The following is a 26,560-nucleotide window of genomic DNA, read 5'->3' as shown; positions in this document are numbered from 1 at the left end:
CTGGACCGAACCGTTCACTTAGCATGTAATACTGCAGTTGAAATAGAATCGGGTTGGTTCATTTCCTGTTTATATTCCTACACCAAGGAACCAATATTAGGTTCACAGTATATCACAGTATGGATCACTGCAGAAGATTTGAGTTTGGAAGTCAGTTGCTCAAGCCAAATGAGGTCTTTGGGCTTTGAGGTAGATGGTCAGCTTTTGACTTTTTGTTTTCTATTTAATGTGGGAGTTGAAAATTTAAGATTTTCTGCTCCTCACTGAAGTTGACGGGCATCTGGATTTTTTTAGGTACTTACAGAACACTCAGCCTCGCTCTCCTAAGTATTTTTTCCTTGCCCGTACTGCAAAATCTCTTGTCAAGGAGTGTAATATGGTTAAGTGAGAGAATTCTAGTTCTTTATGTTGCTCCATACAAGCCTGCACTGAAGTATAAGAAGCAGACTGTGATTTACATGCTTCTCCTGCTAATTTTAATGTCTATGACTCCCCATGGCTGCCTTGAGCATCTCAACCTTGATTACTCTAAAGTTAAGTTCCTTTATGCTGGCTTATCTGTGATTGTTTTATGCTCACTCCATCTGTTTCTTAATGTAGCCGTATAACTTCTTTCACAGTTCAGATTTGCTGATTATATCACTTTGGAATTGTGGTTAACAAAATTCAACTCTGCTTCTATTATAAGATGCTTTGATAAATTTGTGAAAAGTGTCTGGTAGTTCATTATCAAATAATTATTTCTCTGAAGCTGATTCCTTTTTTCGAGGCAGAAAATAGGTTAAAAAAACTTTACTGGAAATGAAGATGAGAGTTTAGATTATTTGAGTGAATAAGGTAACGTCGCTGATGTCTCAGGGCATTTTCCCTCCCTTAATTCTAAGGGAAAACAATAATGTTAAATTGCATTTTCTGATTTCACAAGTAGCGAGGCAATCGAGAAAGAACGGAGAGCCACTTCGTCAGCTTCTGAGTCACCCTGTTTCACAGTAATACAGTTCTTAGCTTAGCATCCTATTTGTCAGGGTGTTATTACTGGCCATTAATTTTTAAAACTGTCACTTTTCTTTTTAGTTTAAATTACTTTAAATAAACCTTGCAAATGATAAGGATCAACATCCATCTTTCAGCAGTCCTGTTCTCAGCTAAATGTCTACAATATATAATGCTGGACAGGCCAGTTTTCCAAAGAAGTTTCTGGAACAAAAGTTCTCACCATTGTGTAGGTGGCAGCAAGCCTTTATGGTGGGGTATTAATTACCTATTCAATCATCTGCCAAATGGACACATTCTTCAACAGTTAAATGGTAACTGCTGAAATTAGGCAGTACGGTAAGCAGGGATACAGATAAAGGAACAAACATTCAAGCACTAACTGCTTTGTTATTTAATTTGAGCAGGGAATGCATAAGAATAATAATTAAATGAGAGTTATACCAGTTGTTTAATGGAGGAACATATCTGCACTGAGTAGCATTTGGATCTGCCTTGATATATCATCTTCTGTCTCCAAGAGCAGCCAAAAGCCAGTTCCTAGAAAAGAGCATTAGCTGAGGACGAGCATGTGAGGATGCTTTTTGACACATGCCCCCTGCTTTCAAGTGATCTTTGATATCCTTGTATTCACCAACCTTTGCCTTTCCTCCATGAATTTATGGCTGTATATTCTGGACTCGTGTAAGCTTTTCACATCCACAGTATGCTGTGCCAGTCCTCACAGTAACAGTATTCTCTATATAAAAATGACCAAACAATTGATTATCCTTTTTCTTTTTATGCTATCTCTGGCATTGCCCAAACAAAGAGCTGGGCAAGAAACATCCCTGGAGGCAGGCACTGATTGCACCTTGCTCCTTCTCCTCTTGCTACTTGCGGTCTTCCCAAAATACTGTGTTTCAGCTTTCATTTTTCTAAGATGGAAAGCCCTGTTTCATTTGCCTGTTCCGTATCCAAAGCTTGTTCAGTATCTTTGTTACCCTTCTTTGTACCTTCCTTAGTTTTACTGTTTCCATTGTGATTTCATTTAGGTGTTAATAGTTAGCTGATTTTATGTGATAGTAATTCAGAACCTAATGAGCACAGCAGTTTGGGTTTTTGATGACTAGCATGTTACCATAAAAGAACTGTTTCTAATTATTTGTGGATTTCAGACGTGTATATGCAGTTCAGTACCCATGACAATGCATTTTTTCACATTAATTAAGCTTCTGGAATTACAAAGTCCTTTTATAAAAGTTTCCATTGTCTTAATAAGAAAAAAGTGTGACCTAGTTAAAAGCTTGTATAGCATTTATGTTTTTCTACGTAGGGAATACATGCCAGGGATGGTTCCCAGGTGAAAAATAGGAAGATCTCACGTTCTCTACAGCAAAATATTCACTGTTCTTCATGTTTTCTCCCTTGAGGTGGTTACAATCAATATTTTGATACTCTAGATAAATACAGTATTCCCATTCTCTCTTTAAATATACCTTTGGGGATGAAAATGGTTTGGATGGGTGTTAGTTTCAGGAAATAAATCCCTTGCCATAATGGTTGGAAAAGTAGCAGCTGGACCTGTCCCTTACTCAAGAGAAAGTGTAGAACTGAACGTTGGGAAAAGTGAAAGATAAGAGTAGTATGATGGCTTAGGGTGTGTTAAGATACAAAATCAAACAGCAAGTGAAATCTTCATGCAAAGGCAGTTCCCAACTTTCAGTAGGTAGAGAAGCCCTGAGACAGCTTTATAGGCTAAGAATTATTTTTCTTCTTTTAAAGCAGTTTTAAAATAGGTGAATATAGTTTTTAAATGATGTGTTGAATTGTTGTGCTTTGCTAGGAAACTTGTCTGGTATTTCTCAAACATTACATCAAGATTTCAGTTGTTCCCACCACTTCTGAACTTTGAAGTTAATCTTTCAGTTTGCAGTAAAGCACCACTGAGCTGAACTTCATGTCAGAATCACGTCCGTGGCCAACAGGTTGAGAGAAGGCACGACTGAAGATCTTCACAAATGGATCATACGAATTTTTAACTGAAATAAAAGTGAAGGCCTGAACTGATTATCAAAACAGCAGGTCTATGTAGTCAAGTCATTTTGTGACTATTCCTGATTGCAAAACTTAATTGTTTGGGTCGTTGGCTAAGTTTTTGTTAACATACCCAAATGCACTGAGCAGCATCACTTAGTGTGAGCAATTCATCTGGCTGCCCCCGTGCTGTGGTCGGGTATTGTGCTCGCTCCATTTTTATCTATCCATCTTCTCCCTCCTTCCAGGAACATTGCGTTTTTTGAGTTTGAATGATGTAAAATCATTTGGCCTTCGGCCTTTGAATGCATCGTAAAGCCCAGCGAGACGGTGCACAGATCCATCCTGGGGCACAGCGTGCTGCTGAGATAGCAGGCGCGCACGCACCCTGTCGGATGACATTGCTCAGATGAGGATCACTTTGCTGCATTATTTCTCAGAAAGCTGATTATTGTTTGTCAGAAATCCGATTTCGGCTTCAGACTCTGGGAATGTTACGGGTGGCACACAGTACAGTTTCTCTGAGAAATTAAAAAGTACGCAGGCAAAATTCGGCAAATATTGGATCAATTTTAATAGACCTTTTGTAGTCTATAAACCACCTTGGGTAAGTGGGTTTGGAGAGCGTTTATAACTAATTATGCTAATATGGTGCAGTCAAATAACACGAATTCCCTAAGTGTTTAATGACCAGCGCTTTCCAAATATGCCTGTGAGAGGGGTGGATGGCTGCGTCATTTCTTTTCCAAAGTAAAATCCCTAACTCAGACCTACACATGCATCTACCCTTGGTTCTGGGGGTGCAAAGAGAAAATTTAAAAACATCTGCAATATTGCACCTTTGATGCAGAATGGTGTGCATTTTTTTGTTCTTGCAGTATGCAGTCGTGGAGGTAGTCATCATTACCCCTGAATTTTATTTTGATCTGCATGGGCTCATCCAGGGGCTTGATCTCTCTGAAGCTCAGATATTTAAACAATAGTCAGAACAAATTTAATTTATACTTTTTTATTCCTTGTACCCATGATCATTATCCTCTCATATTGGCACTGGAAATGCAATTGTTTTAGCCACTGCCAGCTGCATTTCATCCCCCGAATGATAGTAAAAGCTGTTCTCTCAACTCTCAAATATGTTTTAGAATAGCACTGTGGCCTCAAGATTTTTCCTTCCCTCTTTCCTTATTCTTGTCCCTTATTACCATAAATAAAGATTACACTGGGACATTGCTGTGCTTCCTATCAGTGAAAACATGCCTACATGGTTGCAGGCACTCCTCTGCCCGCTCTGCCTGGATTCTGAAGTAGGATTAATTAGCTCATGTTAACGCAGTCGAGAACATGGTTTCAGGACAGGGACTGACTGATACGTTGTCAGGCAGTAGCACAGGCACAGAAAACATGGGAAGGTTTACATCTTCCAAAACACACTTGAAGTGTGATCGTGTGCCGCTGCACAGCAGTGATGGCATCGTTGTGATGAGTGTGTGACCACATGCCCAGTGTGTGACCCACAGATGGGAAGCCTTTCAGAGGCCTTCTCCAGTGACTTGCCTCACTGAAAAGTAATGCTGAAGTGAATATTCCAAAGGCTGCTGTGGTGGCTGCAGTGGTATTTGGGAGGTTGAAGGAGACTGTGCACATAGAATGGGAATATTTCTGCTCCCAACGGATGTACAGCAGCTGATGTAGCAAGAGCCACACGTTCACTCTCTGTGAGACGCACAATCCTCAGGAACCTCTTCAATAAAAGCCAAAGTAACATAACAATAGTAAGGGAAATGCTGAGTGTGCTTTTCCTACTTGTCAGCCAGTCCCCCTGTCCCAGAAGAAAATCTGAATCTTTGGAGGATTCATCAGCATTCCTTTCATGCTGTGATATAACGGTGTGTTATAGTGAATCCTAAACCCTGACCCATTTTAGAACAGTCAGAAACATTCAAAATTGCATGGCACTGATATTTCTTGACTGCAGGCATTCTTGCTTTACTTTTGGATGACTCATCTTCCTTAATTTTATCACCTTCAGACTTTGAAAATTCCACCCTAAAGATGCAAAATATCACTTTGCCTCTCATTTCATAAAGTAAAATAGAGTTCAGCTTTTAAGTAGAAAAAATAACCTCGCTCTTCCTTCCGAGGGGATTTTTGTATTCCCTTTCCACATTGAGTTGCACTGTCCTCCAGTGGATGTCTGAAGCAATTGTTTCTGTGTTTGTGACTCGTACTGCTGATACGGTAGGCTTAATCTTTAATTGCAGATGAACCATGAACATTGCCTGATAAAAGAAGCTAGTAGATGACAGTAAGATTTCAGTACTGGATAAGAGTAAATAGCTGTAACTTGGAACCAAAGTAGAGTAATGTAGGGACGTTTAGAAATGTTTGGGTCAGTTGGAGCAGAGAAGTGGAGCAAAGATGCAAATGTATGGCATTTGTTTTGTTACATGATGCTGGGAGTTGCAGGCAATCTGATTTTCTCACTTTAAAACAAATATTTTAAAACTGTGAATACATGAATATAAAGACCCGTGGAAAAATAGAAAGGATTAAATGTGCCTTATTAAATTGAAAATTAAGAACTGCATCTCCCATTTTCTGCATGTATTTTTTTTTCACCTCAGTTTTGCCTGACAGCATATTGCTGGCTTTAGCTTGTTTAATTTTGGGTGAATCTGTGGATGACTTTGGTAAAATAACGTGTTTTTGAGGATGCAAATTTAGACCATCAGGACTGAGGGATAAGATTTGTGCTGTATCCTTGGGAAGCACTGTAAGTCTCCAGGCAAGAACAAGCTGGCCAACTGCAGCCCATGGATGGACTGTCCTCAATGTGGGTGTGAACTGCAATGTCCTGGCGAACAAATCTTGTGACAAATGCGGGGTGTTTCAGAGAGTCTGTGTGTGTCTTTAGCTGATGGAAGAGCTAGGAGTGGTTAATAAATGAATTCAGTTAGCCAGTAAAGCTGGGTATGTTTTGTGTGTTCTCTTTTTTTCTGGCAAAGCATGAGTGAGCTCGTCGCTAGCAGAGCTTTTAATTTGCTGCAGGTGCAGTTTTATTGATAGCTGCTGAGTGGCTACTTTTAAAATAAATAACAATTTACACAAGGTCAGAGATTATACAATAATATTTACAGTTCATTGTGAATACTCATGCATCTGTTTGTGTGTATGAGGGAAAAAGATGGAGGAAAGCAAGACAGCCCTCACTGGTGGCCACCTGTGCTTGTTTCATGCGGTTGTGAAAACTCAGATTAATGAGCAGTCATGGTGGGTGTTTTTTTTCCTGTGTGAAATTTGGGGTTTTGTTAGAGTTGAAGCATCTGCCATTGGTCTGTACGTCTACTTTGTTGGTTTTTGTTGGCTTGGTTTTGTTTTTCCAGTGTCAGGTGTTTAGAGCACGACTGCAGGCTCTGTCAAACCTTGTAAAGGCTTGCTTTAACAAAAAGTCGCTGTAAATTAAAATTGTTGGAAATTAAGCAATATAGATGCAGCTACACATAAATATTTCTCGTATAAAGAGAGGGAAGGCTCTGTGTCTGTTTGTATGTACATACAGTATTTAGGAGCTGTGAAATTAATAGGGAGTGCAGCATTTGCAATGCCTCATGCTGTACCTGGCATGAAGACAGCAGTAATGCAGCTCTTACTTAAGTTTCCACCCCTTCTGCTTGGAGCTGGCAGCCTGCAGGTTGTTTCCACCATTGGTGGTGACTTCTTAATGCTGTTGTGGGTTCTTCTGTTTCTCCAGAGGAGTCCGTAATTAATTCTGAGTACATTTGAGGGTGATTTCATATCAGTTGTTTCAGTGGATGGAAAAAGCCCAACCTTTGGATATGCTGGTATCTTGAATTTCCTTGATAATGTCACTGAAATACAAACTAATTTAGTAAGGGGTGCTATTGGATAGATGTGGTAATAATGCTACCAAGTCTTGTATTGGGCAATTTACCATCTTGCTATTAATCTGCCATTCCATGTGCATTAGATACTGAACGCACATTAGATACTGAACATGCAGAGATTCACATTCTCTGTGCACCTGAAATACTGAAAACCTTTCCATCTGTATGCTGGGTCTGAATGTTAAAAGTTCTTTCAACTAGAAATTCAAGATCTCGTCAGTCTATGCAAGCACATATAAGCAATGTTCACAAGTTTCAGTGAAGTTAAAGTGAATCTCAGCATCATTGGGACTGATGTGTTGGCTTATTTGGAAGATTACGATAAAACCCAAGATTGAATTCTCCACCTGAATCAGTTTCTTATTGATTGAATCCTTTTAGACTCCTCTTTAATTTAACAGTGTATTTTTATTAAAGTCAAACACACAAACATCAATTATTCGAGCTGCATCTAATTTCCCTCAACTTTTTTTTCCTTTTGCTGCCAATGGATTAGAAGACCTGATTAGAATTCAGCTTGAAAGCTAAAAAGCAGATCCTTAAATGAGAATGTCTGCATTAGGAATTAAAATATCTGTACTGAGCATAATATCCTCCTCTTTATCTCTAATAAAGTAAATACCCTTGGTTAAGTTGATATGTCACATGCCCGATGCAATGGCCCTGATTTAGGAGCGTGTGTTAGGAAGGGCAAAGCAGTGCCTGGGACTTGTCCTCCTAGTTTCAACATCAAAGCATTTTGCATAGGTAGCTTCCTACCTTAGGGGTTCATGGCATAAGACTTTGAAGGGCTCTATTTTCCCTTGATGTTTTTACACCCCAAGCCCATGAGTCTTCGCATAGGTAGGTAGAGTTGGAGGAAATCAGAGAAGGAGCCCTGTAAGGTTTCATCTTCTACAGAGGGAAGGACTTTCTGGGAACACAGAGGTGAAAAAAATAGTTGCAGTGACATCACCATAAAACCCTAGACTGGTGAATGTATGCATTTAACGTGACATTAAGATGTTGGCCTGTGTTTAACAAGGGCAGTGTCATGAGAAGCCTTGGAACTGGGAGCAGCAGAAGGTGTTGAGAGAAGTCAGCGATGTGCTCCCACTGTCAGCTTCATTTTAGGGTTCTTGAGCTGGCGTTGGAGATCTGCATTGCACTGCACACGCCAACAGTAAATGATGGCTTTGCACTCTAGGTTTCTACTGAAGGATAAAGATGAGCTGATTACGTGTGGGAAGTGATGCATATGTTAAGATTTTTCCCCTTTTCCTTGCTGTATTGTGGATGGCAGTACTTCTGGCTGTGGTGAGATGTGTGACTGCACATCTCCAGTGCTAGTTGTCACGTTTTATCTGCAGAGGAAAGCTGGACCTGGTGGTGCAGAACTGCACACGTGTGACTGCAGGGAGTGTTCTCAGTGCCAGCATGAGGCCGTCTGCCTGCAGGGCAAGGGGAATCTGTTCACCTTGTGCTGTGAGTTTAGCATAACTGTGGTCGACATCGTGCACAAGTGAGATCCAGTGTTGTTTCATTCCTTCAGACCTAATCCCCTCTTTTTATTTCATCTTCCTGTGAGTCAGCGTGATTCTGGCAAAGCTTATTTGTGTTGCTTGGAGAAGGTTACTGTGGAGCATCCTCAGCCCTCCAAGAGCCTGCCATGGGAGCTTGGATTCAGTGTTGTGCTACCTTGACATAATTTTATGTGTGTAGAAGAACAGTTATCTTTCTAAGGCATTGTGCTGTGTTGTTTTCTATTGCAAACATCAAGGTAGCCCTTTGTTGTCAATTTTTGTTACCTGTCTTTATTATTAGTTTTTACTATTGCTGTATTTGATTTCATGAAAATCAAATGCTCCTTTCAAGCTGGGGACCCAAAGCATCTGGGTAGTGAAATGGGTGCAGGAATTTCAGTTTCTATGAACTGATGAACAGTAGCTGAAGTTGTTATGAATTAATCTGTAGCAGTGAAAACTCTTCTTTGCATGCCTCTCCTTTTTAATTAGAAGGGATTTTTACTTATCTTTATCAAGTCAGGGCAAGTGTGTTATCATGTCGTCTGTACTGCTTATAATCAAGCATACATCTGTATTATTTTGTGAAGTGTGCATAAACAAATATCCAGTCTGTCTTGAGCCCCAAACTCTGAAGATTCTTCCAAATCCAAAGTGTAAATTATCTGTTTTTATTTTATGAGTAGAAATTCTCCTTTTCTGCTTAACAATGTCTTTTATGATGTAAATTGCAGTGCCACTTTAGACTAAGGCATTTAATCATTGCAACATACTACAGAAACAATACACTCAAAATCCACTTCTTCAACTACAGCCACGAAGCTTCCAGCCTTCTGTAAATGAAACTGTCTAACAGAGGAAGTTTTTACCCTGCTTTGGATCTGGTACACATGTTCATTGAAGATAACTGTTTCCCACTCTTCTTTCCCACAGGTTGAAGCGATACTTGTAAACATTTTCGGCGGTATTGTGAACTGCGCCATTATAGCCAATGGCATCACCAAAGCCTGCCGAGAGCTTGAGCTGAAAGTGCCTCTGGTGGTCAGGCTGGAAGGTGAGTGCTGGTGGTCCCAGACAAAATCCTCCCTCACGCTCACAGTATACTGTTGTCAGCTTTGTTGGTTTCTAAGCTCTAAGTCCAGCACGCTATGTTTAATTCTTTATCTGTGGCATGACCTAAAGCCAATAAACTCTCTTTCCTTGTGTATTTCTATATCCCTGGTGTACCAGGTGGTATGCAAAGAGATGAAATTTTGCAATGAAAGCATTATGGTTTTGCTTGTAACATTTGCAATGCAAATAGAAATGATTTTGATGCAAGTTGCTATTCACTGGAAGGTATTTCCTTTTCATGTGTTTTTTTGCTGAATGCATTTCTATTATTTCTAAACCCGCAGCAAAATAGTTTTCTTAATTTTTCTCCAATATAATTAAAAGAAAGAGGTTAGAAGTAGTATTTCTCAGAGAGCTTACTGCAGTGTGTTTTCAGCCAAGAATTGAAGTGTCCATTAAAATCCATTAAAAAAATGAGTTTGCTAAAGATATAGAATAATTTTTAGAGGAAATCCAGTAAAGAAATAATGAAGAGGTGAGGAAGAGCATTCCTTGGTGGTTACTGGCTCCTCTTCTTTCCTTTGCTTTAAAGGCAGTTTGTTTCTGATTTCTGAGAAATATCCTGAAGGAAGAAGAGAGATTTCTGCCACTAAATAGAAAAAGTATACTGTCTGAAATCAGCACAGCACTGCTATGCTTAAAACTTCTCTTTTTTACTTAAGTAGCCTTGGAAAAATAGAGTTTTTATGGTCTCTTTAAATATTCATGTTTAGGTGTATGTGAAAGGTGCTGCTCAATGGAGTTTGCCCGGAAGTAGGGAGGATCAGGAGAGCTTCTGCCTTGGGGCCCATGGCCTGTAGCAGAGCCACGTGCTGCTTATGCACAGGGATCAAAGCTCAATCCTTAGCAAGTCCAGCACATCATTCAATGCAGATATCTTGCATCAGCTGTCTTCCTGTGATTGCACACTCTTTGCTAGGTTTGATTATACTTTTCTTGGGCTTCTTGGTCATGCAGTGGATAACGTTGCCATGTTTTCTTAGGACATTGTGTCCCATTATAGTACATTCAGCTCCCACTTCTGCATGATGTTTACCTCAAAAGCATTTTAATTCTTTCTGTTATTCCTAGTGTTCTCTGTGAATTCGTTCTAGATGCTGACCTCTGATGTGTACAGCCTTCAGCAGTCACACTTAGGAGCTGTTAGCATGTAACTCCAGCTTTCTCTCTCGTTCATCACCCAACCCAACTGTACATGTATTTGGTTCTTTTAATCTTTCCTCAGAAATCAATCCCTTTAGATCCTTAATCATCTTCCTTGTTCTTCTTTGAACTCATACTGGGTTATCCAAATATATGACTTTGAATTGATAATGAGTACGGTAGAGGTAATAAGACTACCCAGGACTTTTTAAAACATCACTGACAACACTTTGCACTTCAAAAGGTGAAAAAGGGACAAGCCCTTTTTTTTGGATTTCCATTTTTCCGATAGGAGGTTCATGGTTATTTCCGTAAATCTAACAGATTTGTGACCTGCACTTTAAAGACTCTTTGCCCACATGCCCTGTATTACAAATGTCGTGATGACTAGAGTTTTAATCAGTCAAATCTGCCTTGATTTAGCAGGATTCTGTGGACAAATCTTTGTTCTCAGTTGAATTATAATTACAAGCTGTTTTACCAGTGGATAAAGAAAGGATTACTCTTCTCTTTGAAAATGGTAACTTTATAATTACATGTATTTACTTGCCTTATCAGTAAAGAACTCACCAGCTGAGACATGGGATTATTGTTGTTTGAAAGGCTCACAGGCAAACGGAGAAACTGCATATTCTGAATTTTATCTCTTACAGATGTCGAAAACTCACTTCTGCTGTTTTAATGCAGGGGTTTTTTTTCCCTTTAAAATGTAATGTATTTCAATTAAGTTTTGTGCGAGCAAACCAGTAGTGCTGTATGGAAGCCAAAAATTGTTTCTCACTTATGTAGCTCAGTCTTTGATGAAAATAGCAAAGAATAAAAAAAGAACTGTGAATTAGATGTCTTCTTCCTGTGTTGGAAATTTTCCGTTCTCTCTCAAAGAATGAATTGTGTTTTTCTCATCCTAGGATGAGAAGAACTGGGAGGAATTAGAACTACTTAAATGTGGAAACGCGGAATCAACCTGGCTTCTATTCAAATGCCTAAATCCCTGACTTCTTATATTTAGCCTTAAGATCCGTGATCTGTATTTTTCAGCTTCTGATGATTTTTCTGTCTTTATTTTCCTATTCAGAAATCTTTTGCAAGTGGAATTTTGCTGTAGCTTGTCTGTCTCGCTCCCAATGGCTCTTCAGCACAAATGTGGTCTAGTATCTATTAGCTGTGATTTTAGTATGCCACATTACCTACCAATAGTAAAGAATGGGGCATTTCAAGGTCACGTTTAGAACTTATTTTATATCCATCTCTTCTGGCATCCTGGCTTTAAAATCCTGTTGCAGTATGATTGGGTGTTTTATTTTTTGTTTTCATTCAACCCATGCAGTCTCTTTCCTAACAGTGTGTGCAGGTATAATCCTACAATTGTGGAATCATGCCCAGATAGAATATTTATTACGAGGAGCAATGAGTTGAATAGATTCACTTTGCTAGAGAGAGCAGAGATTTCAAGGTGATAGAAATGTAAATGTGACAGATTACATGTACACAAATACTGAGGTTGTTTCAGAGTTCAGGTTTCCAATAGAATATAAAGTCTTGAAAGCATATACTGATAAAATTAGAGCTTTCTTGTTTTTCTTTGGAGTGTCATTGGTAGCAACATGTGTCAGAAGGAAAAAACATCCTTTTTTTTTTCCTCATCAGAGAGGCATCCTCCTAATAGCAATCAAGTCTAAAAAGCAGAACAAAGACAGAAGCAAAAAACAAATGACAACAAGAGAGGAAAAAACAGCAGCAGAGCCCTGCAGCCTTCAGGGCTGTGCATTTTCACTTCCTTAGTGATGGTGCAGGTAAAGAGCAGGTTGCTTCCAACAGTCTGCATAAGGGTTCTGTGTACAGTTCTCTGACACCATCCAGTGGCAGGAGGTTAATGTCAGAACAGTGGCATTATTTATTTGTTTATTTTAACATCTGCTTTAATAAGATGATGTCTTGTGTACACTCTTAAATGTTTCCACTATTTCCTGAACATTTCATTTTAAAACTCTGCTTTCAACAGGACATCATTACAGTTTGCACGCCCTCTGTGTCTAAAACACTCATCGTGATGAGATAAAAAGCGTCCCTTTAAAAAGATTCTGCAAATGAAATACTTGAAAAATGTTTGGTTGTATGGCCTGCCTGTAAAGCAGTATAATAAATAGTGTGTGTGACCTTAGTGTTCTGACAGCAGTGAGATTCTTTTAAGCTTTCATATTTTCATTCATCTGCATAAACTCCTCCCTGCCTTCACCATGTTTCGTGTTGATTCGGTGATGCATGTTAGACAGGCGTTGTGCAGAGCAGTCAGTGCAGAGCAGAGCAGACCCAAGGTATTGTTTGATTCACACCTGCTGATAAATGAATATTTGCCATTTGGTGACCAGCACATGCTAAATATGTAGCTGTCACAGTGTTTGTTTCTGTGTGGGAAAATTTCCAGTAAAAATCTCTCCCTGTCTCCATTTGTTCTCCTGATAACACTTGTAGAATCCTATTTGAGAGGCTGGTATCATCTCAGGTGTTTAGTGTTTATGACACTAAAGTAGATAAAACCTTCGGGACTCTATGGGAATTGCTGTACAAATGTAAGGAACTTAATGGAGAAGAGGACCTATGCAGGGTCTTATGACTTTCCTATACAGTTCTTTGCTGGCAATTAGCAACTTCCACATTACAATGTATGGGATGATTGAAAAACCTCAAACAGCGTGATCTTGTTTGAGTCACTGTGCTCTTCTGTAGGAAAAGTTCTGGACCATTCTGGATGTTACTGTGCAACCACATCTCCCTCCTGTCAGAAACTGCAGATGTCTTTGACCTTCTTCCCCAAGTTGCCACTGTCTCACAGTGTGTCCTCTGCAAATCGATGACCTCTGTGGGCTGCACCATCCTCCACCTCCTGTGCCCATCACAACGTGCTGGGGCTGTGCTGTGGGGATGTCTTTGGTTTTCCAGTCCAGGAGTGGGAACCATGACTTGGCACACTGCTTAGATAAGCTTTGAAATTTCTCTACTTATGCTGTATAAATTCAGACGTTGTGTAACGACTGACAGAAAGCAAACAAACAAAAAAATCACCCCTTAAAATGAGCTTTCTGGAAGTTGTACAGTACAGAGAATGCTTCTTGCTTGGTGAATTATTAAGGGTGCAATTAATGTGTGGTTCCAAGTATAATTAAAATTCATTTTGATAGGTCTAGGAATTACAAAGTAATTGAATGGTTTGATGTGGCAAACGAACAAGAAACTTTATGCACAGGAGGGGGTAGAAATGATCCTAAAAAGGATCGAGTTGGGATGCAGTGTGTGTGACTGCTGACACAATCCAGAAGGGTGGATTCCACTTGCTCAGTGCAGTGCCTGACGTGAAGTTCAAAACATCAGTGATCAAAAGTGTCTTTGCTGGGGAAAGCTCCAGAGGATTAAGATTTTCATCAGTACACAGTCCTTTATACTTCAGGGCTAAGAGTGGATGGTGAATTTCTAAGCATCGTAAGGGCCTTGTACATGATCCGTTACGTATTGCTCTTGCTGTGGGATCTTTCTACCCCTTCTGCTGGGTGTTGGACTGACCCTCTGATCTTTACCAAGTCCCTCTTGCAGGGAAGAGTGCTATCATGTTGAGCTGCCTTTCCAAATTGTCACTGAAGTTGAGTTCCTTCCTCTCAGCTCAGTCTAAATCAGTCATTGAACCTGGCGTTAAGTGGAATATTGTGTACTTTGAAGCATCAGCACTTCTGATAGAGATTTAGTAGAAGAGGCTCATTTATTCGTTAATATTAATTACTAATTATATCCAATGTTCTTTATTAGGAACAAATGTTCACGAAGCCCAGCGCATCTTGAATGAAAGTGGACTCCCTATTACCTCTGCAAGTGACCTTGAAGATGCAGCAAAGAAAGCAGTGGCGAGTGTGGCCAAGAAATAATTCCTTGAAGATACCTGCAGGAAGAGTGCATGTTTTACAAGACATCATCCCTGTTGTCTCTTCAGAAGGACTGGTGGAATTTTCCTAGGCTGTCATCGGTGTATGGGGGACTTTCTTTGTGACACATGGCAAATGATAGCCTTGCAAATTGGGCCTCACAAATTCTTGCAGTTACTTTCTTGAAAAGTATATCTTCACCTAGCTTTGATAATTTTGGTATTAAGGGTTTTATTAATACTTAATTTCATAAATCTTTTTTTCTCCTTTTCTTCCAGAATTTGCCACTGATAAACACTGAGAAAACTATTTCACAATACTATCGATCATCTTTTTATATTGTAAGGAGTCAGCAAACTGATAATGGGTTTATATTTTTATGGATTTTTAAAAGAATGTAAAAAAAAATTGTGCTCACAGTATCTATTTTTATTCAAATGAAAGTTTATTTTCTTTTCTCTCTTTCTTTTTTTAGAAAGCACACGTTTTGCCTTAAGATGACTTTCTTTTGTAGATTCACAAGTATACCTCACAGTAGAAGAGACTGAGTAGCTGGTAGGGGAAGGACTTTCCTTTCTTATACTGTACCTGTAAATAGGTGGAATGTGATTTATCTTCTAGGTTTTGGAAACGAGGTGCAGTGTTTCTAAGTGTGACCGTGGCACATAAGAGGGGTTTGTGAGGAGAATGTGTGCATCAGGCAGAAAATGGCTGCTCGCTTTTCAGAATGACCACTTTCCTAAGTAACCACTGCTGTGAGGTCTTAGAGTGAGGTGAGATCCTGAAGCAGTTTTCTGTTAGGGTCATGGAATATTCTTAAATTGAAATATCTTCACCCCCCCAAAAAACATTTCTGATTTATCGAGAATAAAACACACACGAACGTTTCCAGTTTTAAAGTATTTCATTTCTGTGCTATCAGTCAAAATCTATATCAGAAATGAGTTTCAGTACCCAGATACGGACTGAAATTTATTTAGCTTCTATATGCTTCTGTAACAGTCCAAATTCAAGCTGTTAGTTACATGAATCATTCACTCAGGGAACAGAAGACAATACCAGTGGCTTGTGTAACTACAGAAATCAGTACAGATCTCACTCAGCACAGGGACTGCATGGAATCATCAGTAAATTGAACGGTGAACAAATGAGTGAGTATTGCGATGGGGTCTTGAAGATTTTGTAAATGGGCAGAGAGGTGAGAATTTGTCTAATAAATTCTTAATGATGATTTTTGAGCAGCTCTGATCAATACCACATTCTGCTTAGAAAAAATGTAAATGGTTTTTTCTTGACGTTTCCATTAAAACGATCACCTTCTAAATAAATTGCCTGCACTAATCTCTGCCCCTTCACACAAATAGTGGAGATAGGCTGCTGTCATCAGTTTCTGTAGGTTTTTCTTCCCCATTCTTCTCTCTCCCTGTTGCTCAAGGCAAAAACTTACAGCCATTAGGACAGCAGTGAATATGCCACTGGGTCTGCACTTAGTGACTGAATGGCACAGAAGGTGTCATTACAGTTCTTGTGAAGGTGCATGGATGTGCACAGCTTTGAAGGAAGAAATGTTTACCTCACCAGGATAAATACAAAAGCCACTCTTTTCTGTGTTTGAATACTGCAGCTAGAGGCATTCTGTAGGAGAGCTGTTTATGCAATGTTGTCATACACTGCCTATCTACTTTGGGTCCCAAAACCACTCTTGTGTGTGTATATGATTATTCTGCAAAGATTAACATTATCTACACCAATTGTTTGGTCAAATAAATGTAAAAATGAACCCATTTAATGACTTTGTTCTCTCTAGAAAATACATTTAATTTGTTTGTTGTATTTTGTGTTCTTCCATTCAGCATTTTGTTAGAGATTGATGAAGTTAAACACATAGGAATTTATATTCACTAATGCAGTCTACCTTATACCATAAAAAATAATCTTTCCCCCATTTCTTATACATAATCTAGTGACAGTACACGTAAATTTCACTTCTGTTAAGCCATAAGCAGAATAGAACAGTATCATTTTTACTTTTCAGCTGTTACATTGAAAGTTTTCTTAGCTCTGGGCGTGTGTTTCCAAATCAGCATGCTGTGCTTGTGCCATGGCACCGCTGGCTTTCTGTAACCAGAGGCATGCTTTGTATGCACAGCTTGCTGTGTGCGATGCTGTGAACTGGTTTGCTATCGCTAGGTGGGTTCTTTCCCTCTGCGTGGAAACGTGAGTAGCTGGTTCTGGTCTCCCTTGCTTCTAGTTACACTTCCTGCGGTCTTAACTGTTTTAAATCACAAGTAATGCAATACCTGGAAGGGATGCTCTTTTTGCTCTAGCACACAGAGTTGCAGCCTGGCACAAGTGAGGTTTGCTGTCCCCAGCCCAATGTCCTGCAGTTAGCGCTGAAAGCTGAAGGGGCACACGGGAGCATCGCCCCTCCTGTGGAGAGCAGCAGGGTGGAAGCAGCAGTAAGTTCCACGTAATCCCCTTTGTGAGAGTTTAAGTGGGATTTAGTTGCCTTTGAATCTTCAGATTTTAGCCTGTATTAGTAAAGCTCTGTAGGATTGGGCATGTAGATGGAAAAGCAAGAGGAAGCTGTTAATGCTGACATTGTGATGTCTTTAACTGGATACCCTGAAATTCACACAGCAAACAGCATGTAACAGCTGGGAGTTCTGGAGTTATGTCCTTAACATTGATTTGCTAACCTGTTTGTCAGAGCTTTCCTTCCCTGTGTCTGGAAAAGCAGCTGGCATCACCAGAATTGCTGTGATGGGAACGGCAGGTCAGTGTAGATCTGTCGGCAGCGCCTTTGCTCCACAGCGCAACCTGCTGCCCCGCAGGGAGCAGAGCTATGCTGCTTGCCCTGCCTGGGAACTGCTGGCATTCTCAGGCCTCTGGTTGCTGTGGCAGCTTGGTCTGGATGGTGCCATTGTGCTGGATGGCACTCAGTGCTTGGTGAGTGCACTGAGGGTGGTCTGAAGCACAAGTCCAAGCCTTTCTACTGGGCTCTGTGCTCCAGGCTTGGTGCTGGCAACACTGTGTCCTCTGAAAGGAATCTGCTTAGCTACAGAAATCCACCAGCCTATCAGGCTTAGTGCTTCTCCAAGGAGAAATAGTTTTTCTTGCAAAAAGGACAAGCATTGAGGAGCTTTAGCTGTGGCAAAGGACATTTAGGTTGGACTTATAGGCAAGAGGTGAGCCAAGGAACGAGCTGTGAAATCATCAGAGGATGTGTTTTGGAGTCAGATGAGCATCTGCCAGGACTGCTTTAAGAAGAGTTGATTTTTGCCTCAGGGCAGAGGGCTGGCTGAGGTGACCTTCCAGCCTGATTTGCTAGGATTTAATGCTTGTTGGTAAGTTTTTGTTTTGTTAGTTTTGTTGTGACTTGTAGGTGCAGGGAGGAATCAGAAGGACAGATCTGGTGGATTCTTAAAAGAAACTTTTTAATTTAGTCACTGAGAATGATCTGCAGCTGCCAGGGAAATGAAAAGCAGATTATGCAGACTCAAGACTTTCCCTAACAATGGGAACAGTGTTATTGCAATACATAAAAGGCTGAGCAGAGAATTAGGGGTATCTATCAACTTTAATATGTTTAATTTAAAAGGGAACAGGTTGCACCAACAATTTTTTTTCACTTAATGAGACCCATTCATAAGTAGAATAACAGGATTTGTCTGTCACCCAGAGGAAATCATGGTATTCATATTTCTACTTTGGTGCAAAACTTGTGTTGATCGCAGTGATTTAAAACTTTTTCCAGCCCAGCTGCACTCAGTTTGATGTCAGGATCCTTTCATCCAGAGACAGATGCGTCCCTGGTAGAATCCTGAACACATCTTTGTCTTTGTTCAGCCTCAGAAAGTACCAGCTAAAGATTAAAAACAAAAGTGTACGTGGATTAATGGATGTTATTATTCATATCAGATAAAACTGCCTTATTCAAGAGCTGGTAGCATGTGTGAATTTGTGTTCTGTATTTTCTGCCCATGCTTGTCAGTGCCGAGTGTTGTAGGAACAGCAGCACTGGAGGAACGCAGGTTTATATGATGCTTTCCATTTCTTGTGGACACTTCTTTCCAATAGGTCTTGGATCACTGAAGAGGGAAAGGTTATGGCAGTGATGCCACCTTGCTTGCAATGAAGAAGTTCCATATTGGAATCATGGCAAATTTCCCATCGCTGTCCTCCACGTGTCCTTGGAGCGTTCCCACGTCATGAAGGAGGAGGAAGGCAAAGCAGTGCCATGAGGAACGTATTGCCTTTGCCCACCTCCTTGACAGGAGATGTCTCATTCCAAACTTCCTTGAGTCTCTGACAACAGGGAAGTAGCCTGGCCCCCAGATCCCAATTACATCCCAGCTAATTTGAAATGAAGCCTAAAAAAGTAGCCAAGTCTGGGGAGAAGGAAGCAGCTGACAGAAGTAGGTTACTCCATTTTTTAAATTGCTGTTGAGATGTGCAGCATGATGGGATTTGGAAACTGGGTCCTTTGTATTTACCTGAGCAAGCCTTCTGAACGCACGCATGCAAGGAGACCGCTGTCAGAGAGGTGACAGTGACAAAGTATTTGTAAGTGAATATGGGAAAGGAGGGCTCAGAGAGATCAAGTGTAAGAGTTTTTGCATTGCTCTAGATAGATGGGAAAATGAGGAATTTGATCTTTCTATTATAATCGACATAAAGAATTGCAGGGCAGCAAAGGGCCATCCAGCTAAACAAAGCTGTTCCCTTTATTTCAGATGCCTCTGTTTCAGCACGGTGTCCTTCAAGACTTTCTCTGTAATTGCATCTGGCAGCTTCTTTGCAGCTAGGTGCCGATTGCTGCTCTCCAGCCGCACCAAAACAGAAATAAAGAATAACAGGCAAGAAAGGGCATTGCAACAAGTACTTGCAGTGGCGTTCCTCCTTTGTTTCCCTGATGGGTCGGTGGTGAGAATTAGAAAATGCCATTTTGTACCTGAGCACTGCTCTGGTTGGCCTCGTGACCGATCATGGCCAATGCAGGGCAGCACAGTTCAAGAAATACATGGCATTCGGTGCCCTGCCTTACGTGGGCAGCTTGCATAGCAAAATGGATGTGTTTCCCAGCTGGTTGTGTCCAGAGGCTTCATTTGAAGGCTATTGACAGCAGCATGGTATTAATCTCCTACAGCTGCAGTATCGCAGGCTGTGAATGCACACAGCCTGAAGCTTTGGAAGGATTCGTGCTGCCTTTCAAATAGGAGAGCAGCAGCTCTGCCATTGGACATCAAAGAGCTCATCCTGCTTCTGCCACCAAGCAAGGTGTGAGGTAGGGTTTGCATAACAAACACAAACCTGGGTTCTGCCCTTGCGCACCTCTCTGCACATACAGACAAGCTCAATGAATCCTTGTTCGTTTTTTATCAGTAGAAACTATCAACCCTAGAATCCTCTGCTCCTATGTAGATCCCTAAGTGTGCTTGACTGCTCTGCAGGGCTGGTTGATGTTGGAGAGACTTCAGTGAGCTGAGCCAGCAACTGGCCCTTCCTTTCCCTGGGCCATCATAACCTGGCCATCACCTGAGGTTTATTGATTAGCACGGCTCAGCCTAAATCTGAGTTCCTGAAGAACTGTAAGCTTTTCGTGCCAGCAGCCTTTTCCACTGCTTTCCCAAGTGCTTTTCCCATATTGCACAGCAAGACTACCACTTCAGATGTGGAGATGTTAATCCCCTTTGAGTTGTGCTCTGAAGAAGCATCTGCAAAACACGGGGAAAATGAAGCATAAATATTTTGCATTTACCTTTCCATAACTATTGTCTTGTAGCCCTGGTGAAATGTTTGGCTTAACTCACCTCCACAGCTTGCCCACAGGGCAGCTGGTAATCGCTCCTTAGATTTGCTTCCGAGAACACTCAGAAAGTGAATTTTCTCAGACATGCAGAATGTCTTCTGTGAGAACGAATCCTTTTTTCCATTATTTGTCTGGCGGGTGCAAAGCAGTGCTGTTTTCACACCAATGTCCGGAATGCTGAGTGCACCCTCATCAGGACAAAACGCTTTAGGACAACACCAGGCTGGCATCAGTTCTCCACGTGAACAACTCAGCCTTAAAGCTTCAATCCTATTGATTTCCTTAACATTACCCATCTATTGATTTTTCTGCTATTCTCTGGATTATACCCATTTTAGAAATAGCTGCTTGTAAGCCTAAAGAATTCTTGCTGTCATGCTCCATCTGCTGAAGGCAGCCTGTTCTTGCATGACAGCTGCATTGGCTTTTCTAGCTGGGAAATTCCCAGATCCGTCCTCATGAGGCTGCCCTTTGAAAATGGCTTACTTTCAGGAGATACGAAGGGGTCTGCCAAAGCTGTGCCTCCTTAAAGATTGATTTCCAGGTTTCATTATCAAGCTTGAGATCTCTCACATCACAGAGTTCTGTCCCAGTTGTTTCCGGATCTTGCAAAGATCTGAAAATGTAGCAACAGCAGCAGAAGCACAGCCTGACTTTTATGTGTGGTCCCTTTTGTTCTGCTGTCTGTTGCTGGTATAACAGAACCACCCACCCACTATGTTCGAGCCTCTTCTAAGATGAATGCTAAAAGCAGCTAATTCAGAAGGTGCCTGTGTGGCTCCCAGCATTCAGGACCAGCTGTGCAGTATCTCTGCGTTGGTCCCCGGGCCCTAGCTCAGCCCTCTTTGTTCATTATTCACAATATGACATTAATTTGGCAACTCAAGAGTAGGTGCTCCTTCAGAGTAGGATTGCATGAACACCGTTCCCTTTCCTGGCAGAGCTGTCCTGTTTCTGCTCTAACCCACACCTGTAGGTGCCTCCTGTTTCAGCGAGGCTGAGCTGAATCCAAACTGGAAAGGTACTTGCCAAGTCCTTCTGCCTGATATTTCTACACTGTGGGTGATGGAAACTGGGAAAAGATGCCTTCTGAATACATGCTTTCTGCATGACAAAATGCATTCCTCTGTCCCTGGGCAGCAAGGAGCTCTGAAAAGACCTAGGGCCCATAGTACCTTACATTGTCCAAACAGGCAACACGGAAGTCAGTGCCTTGGAATGCCAGCAATCCTCGTCTGGTCCGTAAGTCTTCCCCTGACTTTAAGCCTCTCCTTCTCACCATTGGTCCCAGTGATTTTCAGTAGCTTCCCAGCCTTCCTCTTCCTACCTCAGGTAGCACCGTGGAGCAGATTTATGTCACATTGTGTTTTTTTTAACCTATTTGTTCATATTCCCCAGCCCATTTACCAAAGTAGGACCTGCTTCTGTGGGTTTAGTGCTTGCCACTGATAAAGCTCATCAAGAGATTTATAAAAATAGCCCATTAAGATCATTGTCTGTCAAATGTCAATAAGCAGAGTTAAGAGCTCAGCACTGCAGTTATGGAGATCCAGCAATTAAAGTATTTGATGAAAGTATTTTATTGGAGTATATATTACCATTTTGTCCAATTATTCTGCCATTAAGCATTAAGAATAATTGGACCAAATGATGCCCAATAGAAGGAATACATCTGCTGTGATGAATTCCTGCCAAAAGGCACTGAGAATCTTAGCACAAGAATTTTGTCAACCAAGATAACAGTATTTTTCTCTCTAGCTGATAAAGCAGGGCTTTTGAATCTTATTTATGATGTATAAATTGGCTAATTTGTTACCAATATCAAACAGCCCACAGAATCAGGCAGTGTAATAGCTAACAAAACACCGACAGCTTCATCACTTGCTGCCTGCATGGAGTACAATATATGCTCAATTAATACAGAGTGCAATTATCACAGAAATTGCAAGCAAGAACTAATTATAAGAGGCCTATCAAAAACAGTCCAAAGGGTGGCGGGTTGTATTTCGAGAAACTTAGGAGGTTTTTTTTTTACTGTTCCTTCTTTTTTAGATTTCTTTTTTGCTTTTCTTCCCTTTCTTCTTCTTCTTTTATTTTATTTTCCTTTTTGTCAGTGTTTCCCCTACCTTGATGAGAGACAAGGGGATGTGGCCTCAACTGGAGGACCAACTCAGCTGCGAGCCTAGCAGCGATGCTGTGGGTGAGCTCTGACACCAGCTCTAATTTTTGTACATAAGAAGAAATTCACCGTGTTTCTCTATTTAAACACGTAGTAATTATGATGAATCTAAGGATTACCAAAACACAGCTAAAGCAGTCTTTACCCTAAGGTGTAAAAGAGACTTACAGACAGTGAAGATGGGAACGCTTTTGAAGGAAACATTTAAGAGAAGTTCATTTCTTGGTATGCCTCTTTTTTTTCTCTCTAAATGTTGCAGTTGAGGAAGCCTCTTTAAACCCCTCGGAAGAGCAGCTTTTAATCTTGAGATAAATGCAGCATTGGTTTCTTAACTATCTGCTTGTCTCTTGGATTCTCAGTAGTTTCTTAGTTAAGAGGTGCTTCTGTTTTCTTTGCTGTAGTTGCAACAAATCAACCAAAAGTCCTAACTGAAGAAAACTGATTTGAGCTGTTTTCCTCGGCTTTGCCTTCCTGTAGCTCTCAATTCTTGGGTCAAACTTGGAAAGAAGAGTAAATCTGTAGGAAAAAAGAAGAAAAACAGTAATAAATGCAAAGCATGCAAATACCTAAGAGATTTCCAGTGTTTTAGATACTGTGAATATCTTCAACAACTACTAAATAATTAAACATTCCAGACTCTAGAATTGTTTAAGTTTGAAGATTTTAATTACAAATACTTGTATCTTTTGCATATCACCGCAGTTAACGGCCAAAAAAATTAATGCAGTGTGAAGCAAAAAAAAAAGGAAAACAAATTAATCCTAAAGCACTTTAAGTCCATACACTGGCAGACAAAGGATTCTGCTGCTCCACGAGCCCTGCCTGGAATTAGGAAGCAAAGTGTTTTACTCACAGATGATTGAAAATGGATTTTCTTCTTCCTTTTAGAAAAATAATGTTAATTTGAAATACTGTAGCTGAAGATTTGTTTTTGCACTTGGAGACAAATGGCCGTTTGGAATGGATCTTTCTCACTGGAAGTGAGGAAATGATCGTTCACACTGAAACGAAAGTAATGTTTTGCTGGTGTTTGATTGATTCACATGACAAAACCATAGCAGAATCAACATCTGTTTTTTCCTGGTTGTTTTCCGGTTTTGATGAGAAAACTTTAGATGCACAAATTGTGCTCTACCTGTGATGTTACATTATGGAAACTATTCTTCGTCTTTATTGGAGAAGAAGATGATGGTGCCAAGGGGTACGTATTGGAGGGAGGGGAGTCCAAAATCCCAACTTTTCTTTAAGTTTGTTTTTGTTTTTATACCCAAGATACTTCCTGAGATTCTGGGGCTTGCTGCAAAACCACAACCTGCATTTTTGCATCCATGTGTTCTCTGCTTAGTGCAAAACGAGGTTGTTTACTCATGGAAATGATCAATGGCTCCTGCAGGCCTCAGTTCAGCAAAGACATCCCTCTGTAGGAAACCACTTAAATGTGTGCTTTGCCATAAGCAAAGATGAAAGACAGAGGTTGTGTTCCCTGACAGCTGATGGATGGATGCTGATGTCTTTGTTAGTTCACTTTATCCTCTGAAAAGTTCTTTAGACTTTCACATACTTCCAGCTGTATTGCTACCAATGCCTGCAGAGGGGTTTATTGTTTGTATCCCTTCAGAAGAGTGCCTCGTGCCTCTGCACTTTGGCTTTCAGTGCTGTCACCCAACAATGCTGCTTTAAACTTGAGCCCTGGGACTATTTCTGCAGCAGAACCTAAAGCCATGTATTAATACCTGGTGACCTAATCTGGTGGATAGTCCCTGTCGTGACATAGGGTTGTGCTGCACTTTGCATGGGGCTCAGTGGAAAATCCAGTACAGGTCTTGATACAATTGAGATTTGGAAAATAGAATTAGTACTGCCCTGAAGGTGGGAATTAGCATTTGTCAGCACTGTATGGCTTAGCTGCATGCTTATGTCACAGAGAGAACAGCATCAGCTGGAATGAAACCGGAGTTCATCCCTCTGCAGAGACACTGCAGGAGCTCAGCACCTTGCAGAACTGAGCTCTGCAGTATTACTTGGTGTCATCAGCAGTAGATACACAACCGTGGACATGAGCAGTGTTGCTTAGTAAGAAAACCACTGAAATGCAGTGTGTAGGACCTGCCTGTTTGACTCCCAGCTAGCATCATGGGGCACTGAGGGAAAGAAATTCAGTTTCTCGTCTGCCAAAGGACATTTTCCTTTGCTAAAGCTTGGGCTGAAGAGTGATATTCCTATTTACTGCTTTATAAAATTCACCATGGTTAGCTTATTCAATGCCATTTGTCCATGACTTAAAAATTACTCTGAGTGATTGTATTTATTTTCTCCAGACCTTTGGAGTCACAAAGCCTTTTCAGTTTTTCTGACAGCTACTTAAATCCTGCTTTTTTCAGTCTCTGGCATAGACTTCCAAAGCAAGAGAAATGCTGGTATGCTAGGTTAAATAGTCATTTGATGCTCAATAACTTTGTACTTGCAAGTTCTCCAAGAACAACCAATAGCAATCCTCAAAACTCCAACATGAGTTTTCCTTGGTCTATTTGTGATTAATCACATTGGTCTTCTTCTCTGTGTCTGATACTCATAACACAGCCTACCCACAGTATTTATGAGAAGCACTCTCAGAGCAGCAGGGAATTTAATGTGTACTGATGCTCCAAAATATTTAGCCTTCTGCTTTACCTCTGCTGAAAGAAATGCAAGTGTTGCTATGCTTGGCATGGAATGTGAGGCTTATAGGGGAGGAACAACCAGGAAACCATAGTTAAACTTTCATCAAAATGAATTAGAGCTTCTCATAAACATGTCTGAGTTCACCTGGTGCCTGGGTGCAGCTGTCTGCATTGCAATCAGCTCACACAGGTCCACAGGGCTGGCTCAAGGCTCCTCTGTAGACAAAATCAGAAGGACTTTCTGGTTCCCCTCTTAAAAATAACATTTCACTGGCATGTTTATTGGGCACTGATCCTGCCAGTTGGGAAGAGCCAGCAGGGGCATTTCTCTCCCGAACTCCCAGTTCATTTATCTACCCACGCATGAGCGCTGCCTTTACAGCCCAGAAGCCTCTGCATCTTTGCTCTGAGCAGGTGTTAATGCTTTGCTGGGTCAGAGCTAATGCAAACCTGTAAGTGCTTTCAATCAAAAAGGGAATATAATCATTTAGTCCAGACGCTCATTAGCACCGCCACCATTTGTCAAGAACATCTTGCAGTTCTTTCTGTTTCGCGACGCGCTCTGTGCATATTTGATGTTCATGTTTCCATGTATCTGTCGTTTGTTCTGTGGACAAACCTCTCCCAGGGTTCAGGGCCTTGGTTGGGGGCAGCCAATTCTTTGTGTTGTCTTCTTCTAATGGGATATGAAGATGTATGCTTGATCTATTCAAGTACTAATCAAGGCTTGAATGACTCCCAGTATCACTCCTGTTCGTTTTGAATTGGAAATACATCAACAGCAGAGCAAAACGGTGTTCCTCAGCAATGTGTCATAATGATTGGTTATACTGGTGTCACAATTCTGTAAGAAATACAGTAAGTACTGAACAGTAAGTTCAGTCCTATTGTCAGGAGCGCTGCCTCACGAGGAGGCATTTGTAACTAAAAATGTTGTTCATTTGCAGAATCTACAAGAAGAATGAAGCCCTGACAGGAAATTTGCTGAAAAGCTACCGTAATAAATTTGACATAATATGCATGGCGTGGATGGATAGATCACTGTTCACAAGGCCTGGCAAATGAAACTGGGGCTTACAGGGAGGCAGAAACACTGTTCTACAAGGCGTGCTTCAGGTCAGAGCCAAATCTGAAGCGGCCGTATGTTTCAGTTGTGCTTAAACTGAATAATAAAGAAGGCTTGCTCAGAAATCTTATTGTGCCTTGGAAAACGCATTGGTTCTGTTGTTGTTCTTGTGAACTTCTAAGAAAGTTTCTTATTCATAAATAGAAGCACCTGCATATTTTTTATTCCTTTTTTATGTTATTAAAGGATATTTTAAAAGC

At 40.8% G+C, this 26,560-nt stretch overlaps 1 protein-coding gene across 1 annotated transcript in view; it reads left to right on the top strand.

Annotated features, from left to right (window-relative positions):
* The window catches only part of SUCLG2 (succinate-CoA ligase GDP-forming subunit beta), a 100,286-nt gene extending 85,236 nt beyond the window's left edge, over positions 1 to 15,050 (top strand). The window contains exons 10-11 of the mRNA XM_048958039.1: positions 9,350 to 9,470; positions 14,471 to 15,050. Coding sequence (XP_048813996.1) covers positions 9,350 to 9,470; positions 14,471 to 14,586 — 237 coding nt within the window. The 3' untranslated portion in view covers positions 14,587 to 15,050. The remainder of the gene's footprint in view (positions 1 to 9,349; positions 9,471 to 14,470) is intronic.
* The last annotated feature ends 11,510 nt before the right edge of the window (positions 15,051 to 26,560 follow it).

This window comes from Lagopus muta, chromosome 11, assembly GCF_023343835.1.
Source record: "Lagopus muta isolate bLagMut1 chromosome 11, bLagMut1 primary, whole genome shotgun sequence".
Taxonomy (NCBI): domain Eukaryota; kingdom Metazoa; phylum Chordata; class Aves; order Galliformes; family Phasianidae; genus Lagopus; species Lagopus muta.
Note: the sequence above shows the minus strand (reverse complement) of the source record. Positions and strands in the feature narration are given on the sequence as shown.